The sequence below is a fragment of the Diadema setosum genome, chromosome 11 (genome assembly GCF_964275005.1).
Source record: "Diadema setosum chromosome 11, eeDiaSeto1, whole genome shotgun sequence".
In the NCBI taxonomy this organism is placed as follows: domain Eukaryota; kingdom Metazoa; phylum Echinodermata; class Echinoidea; order Diadematoida; family Diadematidae; genus Diadema; species Diadema setosum.
Genome location: NC_092695.1, coordinates 422,556 through 438,767, shown reverse-complemented (window position 1 = coordinate 438,767; position 16,212 = coordinate 422,556). Strand labels below are relative to the sequence as shown.

The 16,212-nt window shown below is 37.5% G+C and overlaps 1 protein-coding gene across 1 annotated transcript in view; it reads left to right on the top strand.

Annotated features, from left to right (window-relative positions):
* LOC140234788 (protein KIBRA-like) overlaps positions 1 to 16,212 on the top strand; it is a 43,411-nt gene that overhangs the window by 11,405 nt on the left and 15,794 nt on the right. The window contains exons 2-6 of the mRNA XM_072314825.1: positions 2,617 to 2,657; positions 3,169 to 3,237; positions 11,641 to 11,876; positions 12,320 to 12,368; positions 14,712 to 14,871. Coding sequence (XP_072170926.1) covers positions 2,617 to 2,657; positions 3,169 to 3,237; positions 11,641 to 11,876; positions 12,320 to 12,368; positions 14,712 to 14,871 — 555 coding nt within the window. The remainder of the gene's footprint in view (positions 1 to 2,616; positions 2,658 to 3,168; positions 3,238 to 11,640; positions 11,877 to 12,319; positions 12,369 to 14,711; positions 14,872 to 16,212) is intronic.

Below are 16,212 nucleotides of genomic sequence, written 5' to 3'. Positions count from 1 at the left end.
CCACTCTGCAAGGAGATGGCCATGTCATGACATGCAGTTGTTTCTTTATCACTGTGTCCATTGAGGTACATTGTAGCTAGCTCCTGGAGGCTACTCATGACATGTCTCTTTAATGTGCCCCATGAGATGGATGTAACCAGGTTAATACATTCTTGGACTGACTCATAATCAATGGTGAGTGTTGTTGGATGCTTTAGGCATCATGCAGTATACATCACTAGATTGTATCCTGTGTTTACATCTGTAATCTGACATCATTCCTATCCAGTGCTCCATACACTTGCTGAATTTTGCTGACCAGTGACCTACTGTACGAGCTGAAATTTTCACGTACAGATATTTTCACGAATTGCTACTTGGAGGACATTTTCGCGGGTTGTTAATTTTGCAGTTGCGAGGGTCTAACTGAACTTAGCTATTCTCGCGTTATTTTCGCTGTTCAAAGGCGATTCGTGAAATTCGCGAAAATAAGACCACCGCACACATTTCAGCTCGTACAGTATCAGCATCATTGCATATTGGGTACACATTCAGGTGTGAATACATGTACTCACTCACACACCCATATCACAGTGATTGTGTATTGTAATAGTTTCATATGTTGAGCACAGATAATGGCTGTGTTTAAGATGCATTAAATCCAGCCTCAAAAACAGAGATTTGTGTGCTTGGTTTATTGAAGTAACAGATATTTTAGTGACCCTACAATCTTGCAGCGGGCCTCTGATCATCTCAAAAGAGGGCCTTGCATCTACACAACTGCTTCAGTCTAGCAACGGTGTGACAAGGATGTTTGTAGTTTAGGATGTCTTGTGGAATCCACCTCAAGGTTACTTGAGGAGGGAAAACACAGAGAGTAGAGACAAATAGTGTCAATGAAAGACAAATCCTCTATCCTATAGAAAAGTGCATTCCAGAAAGATTTTCTAAATAGTAAAAATAGATAGGAGGCCCCCCAGTGGTATCATTTCTTACAAGTGTTTAGGCTGAAAATAGAATGACTCTTTAACAAAAAAAAGCAACTCAAGAGACTTTTTTAAATTACTCTTTGTTTGTTATGACATGCTTTTGTGTTGTGTTTCTCTCTCTCTTTCTCATTGCTGTAAAGCGGTCTAAGTATTCTTCTTGATAGTTTCTTTCACCTACCTATATTTGCTATCCTTCAATCAAGCCTAGCAGTGGCTATTGTGATGAGATGCCAAATGTGTGTGGAATGTGTGATCACCTTGCCATACCAGACAGGGGGTTATTATCACGTTAGTTGGTGAGGCTAATTGTCAGCACCAATACAGGTGACATGATATGTATTACAGCTCTGTACATGATCTCGTAAAGCTTGCAGGATATTCCAGCGGTGTAGCCCAAAGTGAAGTTTTCTCATACAATGTAGTGTGCAGTGTGGATGTATTTGTACAAAGATTACAGTGCATGGAATTGAAGAGTGGAATTTTTCATATTGAATAGTAAGAAACTTGGGATAGATCCACATGTGTTGATGTTAATAGTGATTGGTTAGAATAACAACAATAGGACATTGCAGATGTGCCCAAATGAATTCTTAATTTTTCAGTTTTTCAAGATTGAGTAAACTGTTAGTTTATCATGGGTACATATCTTTCTGGATTTATCAGACTTGTGGGTTTCTTTTCTTGTTTTCTGAAAATATACATTGCAATATTTTTAGTACTGATCAAAATAGATTTTAAAGCTGGGCATTGAATTAAGTGGATGTACACTGTAGCTTTGTGCATTGCTAGAAAATGCAAGTTCTCATTCAAGCCACTCATCTAATGTCCAATAATACAGGGAGGTGTTACAGAGATGGAGTGGCAACTCTTCGAAATTCATGCAAACACATGTTTGGGTACAAGGCGTTACAATGGGATGTCTAGCATTCCACTACGCTTTGAAGTCATGCTCGGCACCGCTCTAGTTGCAAGACGAAGTTCGGAGACAAAGAATGCATTTCACCTTTCGTTGAATTACAAGCTTTATTTCACAGCAAAATTTTAAATGAAATACTCAAATTGATTTAGAAAACAATGTAGTTTAGGAAAGAATTCAATATTATAAACATGTATTTCTAGTTTCTTCGTAATTCGCAAATCGAAATGAAATGAAAATTAGGCCCTCTTAATACCTAATATTTTTCTATAATGTGCACATTTCCGCATGTTAATTTTCTATCTTTTGATAAGGGATATTTTGATCTTTCAAATAAAGTACTCCGCTAAAGCGTGTTCCATCGTGTTTTTTAAACTATTTGCTGTTAAAATTGTGAGTTTTACACTGCATTTTGATTCGCTGCTCCAATTCAAGGTACACAAATTCATTGTTGCCATCACATTGAAAGAGAGAACGAATTGCAGTTAACAGGAGCAAGTATTTCTAGATGTGAGGGCGTTAGTCCCGATTATTGATGCTCTCTTTTGTCAAAGCACTGTAGTTGAACGCAGTGGCGGTGCCGCGCATGACTTAAAAGGAGAGCAGTAGTTGTCTCTCCTTCTCTAGCACCTCCCTGAATAATATCAGTAGTTTGCATGTACTGTGATTTATATGTTGCTGCTACTGTACTTTGATTAGATCCTTTTAATCTCCATCTCATTCTCTTTTCAGGATAACAAAGCCAATGAGCTTTGCAGACTGTGTCGGCAATGGTAAGTGAATTTCCAAAAACTTGTTATGAAGAATTCTTAAGCATCATTGATAGTACCAGTACAAAGTCACATGTTTCCAGCACCTGTGTTGTATTTCTATCAAGTTTAGAATATTTCTCACAAATTATGTAAAATAGGTTTAGTGTATTATCATACCATATTCATTTAATTATTGGATGTACATTTTGTACTTTAGTGCTTAGGATATTATTTTCCTCATACTTTGTGATTTTGAGTTGTAATAAACAATTTATTTTTGGTTCAAAGGCAATAAGAAAAGAAGTACACTAAAGGGAGCTTTATGTGTGATAGATGTGCTTTTCAAATTGAAGTCAGATCACGCTGGATGAGACACTGATCCAACTCAACACTCACTTTGTACATGCCTTTTTACTACCAAGCATCCAGTGTGAACACTGTTTATTGTATGTGTAGTATCACATGCATCAAATAATTTTTGTTACATTTGCTGTCGATGCTGATTATCAACTCTGTGCATTTTGTATTTTAGAGCTACCATTTGGCTGGGAGGAAAGCTTTGACCCGTCATTGGGGGTCTACTACATCAACCACATCGATCGTAAGTCATTCTTTACTCTCATTGTCTTTTTCTCTCTCTTTCCCATTTATAAAATGGAATGATTAAAACATGAAACTTTTTGTGTCCATGGGTAGGGAAGAATGAGTGGATGTGTGAAGTTGATAAATGAGAGTATTATTTAGAAATAGATCTTGAGTCTTTGAATCACCTCTGAGAGACGAAAACCTCTCTTGTCATACGTGTAAATGGAAGTTACAGTGTATCTGAGTGAAGGACTATGTCTTAGATCCTTTTCTTTTCCTCTTATTTCCTGACTTAGATTGTACATATTAGTTTGTGTCTGTGTGATTGTGGTTGGTTGCTGTGTGTGAATGTTTGTTAGTTTTTGCGAATATGCAAGATACACAAAGACAGTTCCGTTTTGCATAGCTGCCTCCCATTTGTGGTATGTACATGTAGAGAACACAGGGCCAAGAAATGCAGGAACACAAGTGCCATATATAAAGTATTGCTGAATTATAAGGACTACCATAGATTTTAGGCAAGCCAGCATGTAAATTCCTGTGAAAAACAAAATGCTGGATTTGTTTTAAAAAGAAAAGAAAAGAAGAAAAGAATGAGCATTGTTTGAAATGTCATGATGATACAGTCATATCATGACTTGATGAGAAAAAAGAGAACAGAATCAATGGCAGAATGTATCTATTAAAAACTAAAACGAAATTTAAAAATGGGAGTGAAGGCTGATAATGCATTAGGACAGAAAATATCAGTATCATTATCTTTTAATCAGGAGCCTTGGCATAGTTTATTATTTACTTTTTCATATCTTGCCTGAGTTGAATACTGGTATTTCTAATCTGGGTTTCAGCAAATTCCATCTTATTTCTTTTTTTGTTTTGTTTTTCTTTTACATTTGATGTCATTCATTATAAAGAGTGTGCTTGACCTTTTAGTATTGTGCATTGGTTCTTAATAGAGATGGTTCAGATGGAAATCTCATTCTTTTTTCAATTTGTAAAGTTAATGATTTTTTAAGGTACAGTATTGTAAGTGAATGGGACTAAACACACTCGTGTCATATCAATATTCTAGGCATAGAAATACGTTTGCTTGGCAACTGTCTTTCTCTCTTTGGGATAGTCTTGTCAAAAGATGGATCCAGACCACAGTGATTTCATCTCAGCAGCTTCCTTCATAGAAAACAACAATAGAATGCTATCTCCATCTTACACACAGTTTGGAATGAGACCTACATGGCTACAAGTATGACATGAATGGGTTGATTAGAATGAGCTGATTAGTCTCTTCAAAACGAAACAATGTCCTAGACAAGGAATCAAATACCAGAGAGTGCCCCTAGTAGCGTGAAAGAATGTAGGCTTTGTTCCAGGAGACCTTGAGTGTCTTTTGTCTTTCCTACAGACATTGGGAAGGAATAGGATTGTTGTGTATGACAAAAGAATCAACCAAGAACACATCCTTTTGTTGCACATAATCCACTGATCATCCCCTGTGACTTGAGGAGGCATATCATGTCAATCTCCTTACAGCTTAGCCTCGTTTCAAGCCTGACCATCTCATCATCCAAAACAGATTTACATTGTAAAATAGGAATTTCCTATTAAAAGATTGTCTTTTATCAAATCTTCAATAGACACTACATGTAGGTCTATCATCAATCCAATGAAACCTGTCAGTAATGGTGGAAGAAAGTTGTGCATAGTGCAGATGTACTGTAGACTTTTTACAGTGTACTGAAAATGTTGGTGATGATAACAATTTTTATCCTTTTCTTTGACTGTTTAATCGGGGGAGGGGAGGTATATTTCCATAGAGCCAAATATTTCTTGATCTTCTCCTTCAGTGTAGAAGGAGAAATTGGAGAAACTTGGACCATTCAAATCAGATTTTCTGGTTCATGACACACACGTGTGCATGTAGCCTAGACACAAAAAGAAGAACCCTTTGTTGTATCACAGGTTATTCTGATTACCCGTACAAAGTGATCACATACAGATGTGCGATTTCATTCAAAAATGTGTTGGGTGTTATCACATCTTTTTAAATGGGAACAATTTTGAGAATTTTCTTTGTGGTTCAGCATTTCTTTGTGACTGCATGTGTAGATTTATGGAATTGACTTTGCTGCATATTAAAATGAAACCCACAGAAAAGAGAGGTATTTAAGAGAGCCTTTGAACTTGAGATATGTGTACATGGATCAGTACCAATGCTCAAACCAAACATTAATGTTATTATTATTATTTTTTTTTTGGGGGGGGGATGGGACTACCATGCAGCGAGACAATAAAACACACTGGAATGGCAAATCATTTGTGGTTTACATGTATCAGAATACATTGTACTGTACTGTGTTGAAATGGTTTAATGGTTGTTTGCTATTATTTATTTTCTCCTGAAAGATTTCTCTAATAAAGAAGAAAATTATAGAGTGCTTTTCATGTAGGCCTACATAGTATGATAAAATGTTTTTTTATGAGGTACAGTGTACAATGTATTCAATGATATTTACATAAGGGATTTACAGTATGAATGCTGGTAGAATAAATGCAACAAACAGGGTTCATGTACATGTAGTAAGGTACTCCAGCAATCCCCCTGGGTTGAGAGCTGGGCTGCGAGGATGATGATGTGACACGGTGTAGCCATTGTAGGCCTACAGTAAAGACAAATTACAGTGTATTTCTGAAGTACTGGCAAGGCTTGTCTGATTGGCCAAGTGGGTCATTGAACTCTTTCAGACATAGAAAAATCTGTCAAGTACAGCATGCATTGCACTATATTTTGTGTAGTCTACATGTACATGTAGGACCTATGGGGAGAAGTAGAGAAGGTCAAGCTAAATTCCCCCCCCCCCCCCCGGCCCCCCATCATGTTTTGGGGGTCAAGCCTTTCAGATGGGGCTTTGTATAGCCATGACAGCTACACCATGATTTGTTCTAATGTTTTATGTTCTGTTGTCCAGCAAGTTTAAGAGTTATGTGAATTATGGCTTCCTCTTCCTAATAAAATCTCTTTTCATTTGGTTGTACCGGTGTATGAAAGTAATGATTGGAACAAAATCCTGCAAAATTTGTAGTGTGTTGAAGAATATATTTTAAAGATTTGATTGCCTAAATTTTGCATTCAGTGTCTTGTCTGATATTTTTACAGTAATTGGTTGTGTAAAAGCTGTGGTTGTCCTAGAAGTCTTTAGTGAATGATTTTATTTCTAACAAATTCATTGAAAATGTGGTTGGTCCGTGGGATGGCAGTCTTGCCATCTATTGTTCTTTACCTACAATACATTGTTAATACTCGGAGAAAAAGGAACAACTCAAAGAGTTTGTACAGTTCATCAATATCAGAAAGACATTTTGTGTGCATACCAATGTGTAGAGAAGAGTGAATCGAGTATTTCTACATTGTACATGTAGTCTCACTCCAAAGTGAGTGCATGTCGCATCAGTGCTTGCTTTAGACTTTGGAAATGCAATGTAGTTACACTGTAGGCCCTACATGTATCTGATCCTGATTCAATATCATTATTACGAATGTACCTCCATGATTGTACATTTGTATGTACACAGATGTACAATGTACAATGTACATTAAGAAAAATCAGTGACAATTTGAATATAACTTGCAGAACCTGAACATGGATGTACCCATCTGTGTATAGAGTCTGCCCTGTAGACTAGTGTATTAAAATCCTGTTCTAGATGACATGGCTGAGGTAGTAAGGTCCTTATCAGTGGATTAGTGTTTTTTTTTTTCTCTACTTGTGACATTGTTGGCATAGCTGTGGTTGATAATGCAAGTCCTGTACTGAGCCATGCATGACTTCAACCACTACCTCCACATACATGCAGTCACCATTCTTCCAAAAGTTCCAATTTCTATTCTTTTGTTTTTCTCTCTATTGCTTGCTTTGGTTTATGGCAGATTCTGATATCTTTCTCATAAATCAGGGGACAAGGCAAAAGTGATTACATAACTGTAAGAATGGACTAATTTGCTCTCTTTCTGTCACAATTTGTAATACAAACTGGTAAAACATATATACAATTGTACCATATACACAATGTGTGCAATCAAACAGTAAACTTTGAAATCAATAGATTTACATGTAAAGGAGAATGGAAGTCGGAAAAGGGCCAGTATTGTAGCTGATAATGTAATGGATTGTATCAAGCTGGACTGTCAAGTTGTGAATATTTTGGTACAGTCTAGACATGTCCCTGACACTTTGAAGATCACATGATGAAGGGCAAGACTGATGGAGTGTGTCACAAGGACATACACACCTACACATACCAGGTATCAAACCAACTTGTAGGCCTGCCATCACCACACATTGTCCTTGACTTTGTGACTTTGAGAATGTGTTTAAGGGAAAACATACAAACGTAGTTCTCATGCCTGCAGAACTGTCAACTATTGCTGTAAAATGTACACTTACACAAAAATAAAAAGTGTGAAAGGATCCCATAATAAGATTTCAGTTGGATAACAAAAGAAATGTGAAATATTGACCCAAAAGGTTTTCATGAAGTACTGCAGTCTTAGAGCATGATACCTGACTGTGGTTGCTATATTGTATGTATTTTTTTTTTATTTTATTGATTATTGATAATTTTAGACAAATCGGGCCACAGCAGTATCCACTGATCTTCCACACTATGAGTGATCTACAGAAATTGATCATCATGTCACACTATCCACTACTGAATGGAGGGTACTTCAGGAATAAAAATTCTACACATAAAACAATAAAAATTTACATTACACTTTTGATCTCAAAATGCTCCAAATGAACTTACATGTAATATCCTGGCAAATCACCTCAGCCAGACAGGATTCTTGATAGACCCTTAAAATGTAGGCCTATTTAAAAAACAATTTCCAAATATGGTGAAAGAAGAATTTGAGCCCTTCTGAGAACTACCTGTATGTTTTGGCTTGATAAAATAATTCTCTGTCAGATCATGTATTGTTGTGAGTTGATGTACACTTTATAGCTTGTACATTTGTTTGAATTAAATGATACTTTTTTTTTTCTTTTTTTACAATGTAGTTTCTCTGTTTTGTTCTGTGTGGTAATGAACCAGTGATATCAGCAGTCAATTTTTTTTTTTTTTTTTTTAGCCCACTTGTCTATTGTTAAATCACACAGGTGTCCAGTAAACCCACTTTTTACTTTTATTTCAAAATATGAAGTTGGACTTTGTGATTGCACTTGTCAAGCTTTGGGGTTTATTGGTTAGTGCTCTGAACATTTAAAGTACAATATACAAGTTGATGTAAAGCTTAATGATTTTACTCACTCTCACTCACTCAGTCCCAAGGTCATTAAGGATGTATAATTGTGAATTAGAGCTAATGTGAACTGCAGTGATTTTATTTATTTCTTCCCTCAAAAGGAATAGGAATGATTCCAGTTGTGGGGCTATCATGCATATACACACTGTAGGCCTATTCAGTAGTTGGCTTTGAGTCCTGTCATTAAAGGATTTCATTTGGATTTTTCTTGAGGAATCCACCGAGTTACATTTTACATACTAGCTCTGTGGTTTACTGCCATAATAACTTCTGTGACTGCATTAGCAAGATATCTCAGCCATTTTTTTTTTTTTCACTAAAAGGCCAATTTGTGGTGAGTTTTGTTTTTCAGTTTGCTTTGTTTTTCCACAACAGTTGATCATCTTTTCTCACAGGCAATTGAGTTTGCATCCTGTTGAAATGGATCATTCTGTTTGGATTCATTATAATGTGCATGTGGTAGACAGTATTGTGGCAGTTGTTACTGTATGGTGTCAGTGATCTGATGATAGTGGGTCTCCTTGAACTCAATTCCTAGACTGCCATTTGGACATTGTAGAGAGGTCAGCTACTGTGGTTCTATCTGTTGTTCTCTTCACTTTCCATGTAATGATATTCCACATTACATGTATGTGATCATACCTTTACTGCTTATACTTTTGTATGTTTCAACCCTGAATTGTGTGCTATGTCAAGGTATGATGATGTTATGGCATTGTTACAAGTGTTTGTTATGAAATAGCTAGTCCATGAAGGCGCCACTACTATTATTTGTTTATGACAATGTGATGCATTTTATTGAAATATCCAAATATTGAGACCTTCTGTCGCCATGACATAGAATTGTACAGTGAAAGATAAAAGAGACATTGTTTCTGACTGGTTGGGTAGTTCAGCGCGGAGGTTCTGCTTCAGAGAATGCAATGTAGGCCAACGCAATTCCATTCTTGCCTGGCAGCTCATGCCTGTTTACTGGCTGACTTTACTCTCAGCAATGTGCCTGGCATGTAGCTATTTGTGTGGTGAGTCTAGCACTATTGTCCCGGCTTCCTAGCTGCCTATTGTTCCCTGACATTCCATTCTGTTTGGGCAGCTCTGTGGGCTGGACTGGGTCTTCTCTTCTCAGAATGCTGTGTGGTAACAACTTAAAGAGAAAATTGCTCAATTATATTCCTCAGTCAATCTTGGCAGTGACTCAAATTAAATGCTGTAATTCATAGCTCTGATGTACTTTGATCTCTGTTAAGAGTTAATGAGCATGAACTCTACTAGTACTGCACCAGAAATACATCAAACTGAAAAATGATATGAATTGATTTTATGTTACGTTTCATATAGAATAACAAATTTATCACAGGAAAAATCCTTTTTCAATGACCGTATCACATCCTGGTGTAGAGCATTGGAACCACATGACTGTCCAGACTGTGCTCCTTCATCAAATTACTCTCTTCTTTGATTGTGCCTTGTACTTTTTATCCTTGTATTGCATTAATCCAGGGGGACTTCCTACATGATGGTTGACTGTACAGCAGTCTGCCTGCTAGTGTCTGTGGGGTGATTTGCCCTTTAAAGCTAGCTGTCTTGTAATCAACAAAGAATGCTATTCAGAGCCCTGCTTAGGAAGTCTTAGCCAATCCAGTCTGCAGGATGCTATTCATTCCATGGTCAAGGGTTGTTAGGATGAGCTATTGTCTGACCACAATGAACGTTGGCTCAGAAAACAAGGTGTGTTCTTAGCCTCATCATAGACAGTCTTAAAGAACTTGATGGTCTGACAGTATTGTGAAAAAGCTACAGTCCTACATCACCCACCTGCGTGCAGGGCCTACGTATTGCCACTGTGCATTAGATTTGTGATCTTTCACAAAAAATTGGGAAAAGCAAAAGTACATGTATAGTTTACATACATCCTTTTTTTTTTCAGCTGATAAGCTCTTGCCATTAAATTAAGCTTTGTCGGTTAACCTGTAGAAGACATGTATTTCCCATAGACACCTGCTTGAGTATAGTCCTACATGTACTCAAATATAGTCTTCAATGGGTTAAAATACAAAATGTAGGATTCTGCTTCCTGGGAGAACAATTGGCGTTAACAGTTTCATCATGTGAATTAACCGGTATGTAGAAATCAGTCTAATAACTCAAAAAATAAGAGACTCCAGTTTATTTGATAGTGAAGAGGACAAACACAAACTGTGCAATAGAAGTAGGCCTACTTGTTTGTATGTTAATATTTTTCATTAGAAAGGTAGAAAGGGTTAGATGGGATCAGTGGTAGACATGTGAGAGTAACTTTCTAAATATTAGTCCTTTGACCTCTTTCTTGTTGGCATGGTGACCCTTCTGGTAACCCTTCTAGGGACTCCCCGACAAAGGTCAGTGCAAGAAACATAGTCAAGGAAAGCATTCTTCAAAAATTTCTCCAGCTTGAATTTCTTCACCTTCTGCATAATATTTCTGAAACAGAAACAGTAATTTGATCTTTCCCGGAGAGAAATCTTGCAGGGCATACTTGTACCTGAGATACATACATGTACATGATGTTGTGCAAATCTGCTAGAACTAGTTTGTTACCAGTTTGTGAGATGAATGATACATGTAGGTCTTTGGCAGAATGAAGTGAAAGACAAGTGGTGTGCAAGCCATGTGACAGCAGTGTGTGTGTGTGTGTGTGTGTGTGTGTGTGTGTGAGTTACAGATGGGAGGAATGTCAGACTTTGACATGTGATCACTTCTAGATCTCACCAAGGGTGCAAGGATAGTTTTTTTCCCCAATTCTAAACCGCACTGTTCTCCTGCATGTGTGTCATATTTCATACTTGGTCTGGTATTAAATTTTTTTTTTTCAGAAGAATTTCTGGACCAGAGAAAAGTTGTTAACCACATAGTCACAAAAATATGCAATATGATTAGATTTTACATTCAGAAACAAAATATGAATGCTGTAAGTTACATGCCCGCTGTACAATTGTACATTTTAAATGTTCTTTTTAAACTTGCAGCTACATGATGAAGCTCCATGGTTTAACAGGGAGCTCATCATTTTCAACTTGTGATGTTGTTTTGTCGCAGTCCATAGTGTAAAGTGTGTTATTTAATCTGTCTCCCTCACAGAATCCAATCAGTTGGAGAACCCAATGATCGAATGGCGCAAGGAACAGGAGTTTATGCTAAAGGCCTACCTCCAGCAAACTACCAATGCTGATGTTCCCCAGTCTGCCCCTGATGCCACCCAGCCCAGCCCCCTGCCCAGCCCCCTGCCCAGCCCCCTGCAAGCCCCGCAGCAGCACCCCTCCACCTCTTCTCTGACTGACATACAGGAGTATGGTATACACCTCAGTAAGGAGGAGGTAAGATGTGTGATTAGTGTCTTACAGTCAGCCTCAATGGATCTATGGTCATGGATGCACTTCACATTCATCAGTCAGAACGCTAAGATTTTTTAAGAAGTATTACTATCAGTAAGAATAATGCCATGCATATTAGTTGTTAACCCACTGCATCTGACTGAGTAAAATTCAACAAATATGATTCAAAGCACACCTTTCAAGTGCCGGAAAGTCAAAAACTTTTATTTTTTTTTCTCCAGTAAAGTTAATCAGTGCAGCATTTTTTTTTAAGGTTCCCTTTATAGGGCATTAATGGGCTAGGTTATGCAGTGACATTCAGAAAGCTTTACTCAAGTTGCACTTGTCTCTTTCATATAATGTTCCTTCTGTTTAGATTCTAAAACACAGATTTGGAATCGATGTGTTTATGATTGTGATTTGATGCAATCTTTATATTGTTACAGATTGGACAGTCTAGCGAGGCACTGAGTGGTTGGCAGTCACACTCAAGCTGTGAGTATCTTTTGTCATGTGTTTTTGCTGTCAATCTTTGTAAGCCATTTACTCCTTTTCCTTCTCGTTCATTTTCTCTCTTTCTCCTTTCCCTTCCGTCATCCATTTTCTCTGTTCTGTATTTCTGTTGTTGCAGTCCCGGTACTTTTGTGATCTTTTCTCCTGTTCTGCCTAATGTTAAAAGAGATAAATGGTCCAATTCCAAATTGTTGTCCTCATTCTAATTGTACAGTTTAGGGTATTAAGTTGATTTCTAGGCAAACAATGCTCTAACTTTGAAAGCCAACAGTCAGCCAGGAGTTTTCTAAAGAAACTTTTGACAGTTATCTGTGCCATATTCCTTTCTTCTCTCAACTTGTCTGTAGTAGAACCATGACATAGTGATTGATTGTATGATGGAATAATGTGGAAATAGGTGCTTATTGCATGCCCCAGAAATCACCGAGATTTCATCTTACACCATTTATCAGAGTGTGTACCACTGCATTGGATTTATAGAGTGTTTTAGGTCCCAGCTGTTCTCTCATATGTGATAAAGATCAAGAGTGCTTGCTTTGATCCCCCCCCCCCCCCCCCCATTGTATACATCATATTCATTATGAGAAGAAGATCTGGGTATGAAGATATTTGTATGATGCCTCTATTTCATGTAAAAGTTGGTGAGAATGGTTTTTATGGTATGCAGAATCCTCCCTCGACTGGCTACCACCTGCCTTTTGGTATCAAAAGAACAAATGAATCAATACAAAAAAGTTCTATGTATAGCAGTTTTCCGCCCTCACCCTGTATATTTGATCTTATCGTCACAGGTTTTAATCATCCAAGTTCTGCTTGAAGTAATGTAAGATTGACAATGCTAGGGTTTAATTATAGCTGTGTATCAGAGGGGAAAAAGAATTGACAGAAACTATGTGCTTACAGTTTGTGATAGCCTTGATGGTTTTAACATTCTTCATTGCTTGATTAGAGTGAGGGGTGTGTTTTCACATTTAAAAAAATGCTCATTGGGTTTGTGTGGTGTTTGGAATGTGATCTGACTGATAAGATAAGCTTAAGTTACATAAATGCAAAATATGGCATATATCTTGAACTCAATACAGATAATTTACACAGTCAGTGTTCTGCTGATCATTTTTGTCGAGCCCACCAGAGGTGCGGGGAGACTAAGTGATTGTCTGCGGCGTCTGTCCGTCCGTCGTCCGTCCGTCCGTCGTCGTCCGTAACGCAACAAAAACTTAAATAACTCTCTAACGAGGACTTTGATTTCAATCAAACTTGGAGGGAAGAGAGGTTATACAAAGTTACACATTTTACCAAACATGAAGGTCACCTTCAAGGTCAAAGGTCACAGGCAGGGGTCAATGAACTTTAGGGCCCAATGTTTATTTTTTACGGCGTGTTTCGATTATGGCTCATAACTTCTGATGTATGTGTCTGTTTGTGACCAAACTTTGATTGTAGATGTCCCTTGGGGAGTTGACGGTCACCACAAGGTCAAAGGTCACAGACAGGGGTCAACAAACTTGTAGGGCCCAATGTTAAGTTTTTACAGCGCGTGTTGAAGTATAAGATGTCCCCGTTAGTGACCAAACTTGGATGGTAGATGTCCCTTGGGGATTTGAAGGTCATCACAAGGTCAAAGGTCACAGACAGGGGTCAACAAACTTTTAATGCCCAATTTTTACGGCGCGTTTCGATTATATGGCTCATAACTTTTGATCCATATGTCCGTTTGTTTTTGGCACTTTGGCACTTGCCTTGTGTAAAGGTACAATTCAAATTTATGTACAATATTTCATCTGCAAATGCTACATATGATGTGCATTTTGTATTGTAACCAATAAACCCTCTTCAGGAGATTACAATGTAGAGCCAAGTGCATGTTTGGCATTGACTTTTAGAATTATAAGACCGAGTGAAGGTAATATTGATCACTGTGACAGTCAGTATTGTATTTACTTCACCAAGTGCCCAACTGATCTATTCATCCCAGCTGAATAAAAGAGCTTTGACTACTAGATACAGGGTACATTGAGAGTCAGTGAGCCCTGATAATCTTTACCTGTACTCATTTCAGCTGAATCTTTATACTGTAAAACCCCGAATGTTCACATGCGTTTTAATTTCACAAATTTTGGGAGAGGCAAGATTCGCAAAATTCAAATCCATGCGAGAGTTCTTGTCTACATTATAATGTATTGAATGCCTGTGGCAATTTGCGAAAAATTTCATGTCGATGAAAAGGCTGTCAGCTCCAATCCGCGATGATATCATGCCTTGAAATATTTCTGGTATTTATTACAGTACTAGTTCACCTTGTAACCCTCTCTTTGTTCCTTGCAGTGAATTCCACAAGTTCTAATGGAAGTACCAAGTATGACCCAGACCAGCTGAAGGCACAGGTGGCCCAAGCTAAAGCCAGGGTGGCCCAGATCAGGAATGAGCTCCTCCAAGTTCAGGCCCAGATTGTGGGCCAGGACCCAGGCTTCTTTCCTCTCATGCAGTAAGTTTGAAGATATCTAGATTTAATCATTGTTTGTCTGTAACAGATGAAAGTGATGCTGGTGTGTTTCATGTCACATTTATGCAGATTATGCACAAGGATCTGCTAGTTTGCATGGCTGGTGAAGACAATTGAGTAGACTTGGTGTCTACATGCCAACATACAGTTTGTATCTTATGAACACATCACAGATAAAGAGCAGTCCTGGTGCCTACACTAAAGTTTGACACATTTCAGTGTGTATCACCCTCTGTCTTCTTTGTCGTTCATAAAACTACATTACCTGAGAACATACCTTTACACTTTGGCACATTGTTAGAGTGAGTAGTCATTCAGAGAACATGGTAGTAATTGTTTTAATATCATGGTTAATTTTAATACGAGATGTGTCCATCACTTTCAAGTCTTACAGAGCTATTCATATATATGGCATGTGAGGATGATGTGAGATAAATGTGATATATTCATATTTTCAAAGTGGTGCAGCTGGTGATATCATGATAATAGAGTGATGATTATGAGATGATGATGATGATTATGAATGATACATATGGTAATAGATATATTCACCATGGGTATGTTTTTATACTAACATACATTCATTTGACATTATATGTATCACTACACTAATTTTTCAGTGGCAGTAAGCATGCTCTATAACCATGTACAAATGTTGAAAGGTGCCGTACGAGTGGGCTGAAATAGTGCATGTAATATAGACTGACCTGGGGAAGCAGGCATAGTGAGACACCAAGCCTCAAACTAGCTTCACATCTCTCACCTGATCAAACATTTGTTGAAATCTGAGGCTCTGCCAATATTAGCTAGGAACATGTAGGCAGACTGCTTCAGGGGACAGAAACCTATCTCTCCTCTCCCAGGAGACTTCTACTACAGAACACTTCCAGGAGAAGTGATACCATTCTGGCTGAATGTAGGATTGTTTTTTTTTCCCGCTGTCTTTTCTTTTGTCAGCATTCTTCTTAAAGTTAGAAATGTCTAAATGAATAAACAAATTCAGAAAGAGGTTTCACAGAACACTGGCTAATAGCAAGACTGAATTTGATATTTGAGAGACGCTTCTATTGTAGATATTTGCATGAATAATTTTGAGTTAGAATTTTTAAAAAGAAAAATGTGCCATAAACTGCTTGCCAGAGGTACAATATATTTGACAAGAGATTCTGTAGAATTTTGTGATTGTGCCTCAGAATAAATTGTGGCTCTGAAGAAAGAGAGAAAAAATGCTTCCTTGTTTTTCTGTTTTATTATTTTTTTTTGTTGTTGTTAAACAAATCAATTATAATTTTTTTTTTCTCTGAATGGTACAGTGATGAATTT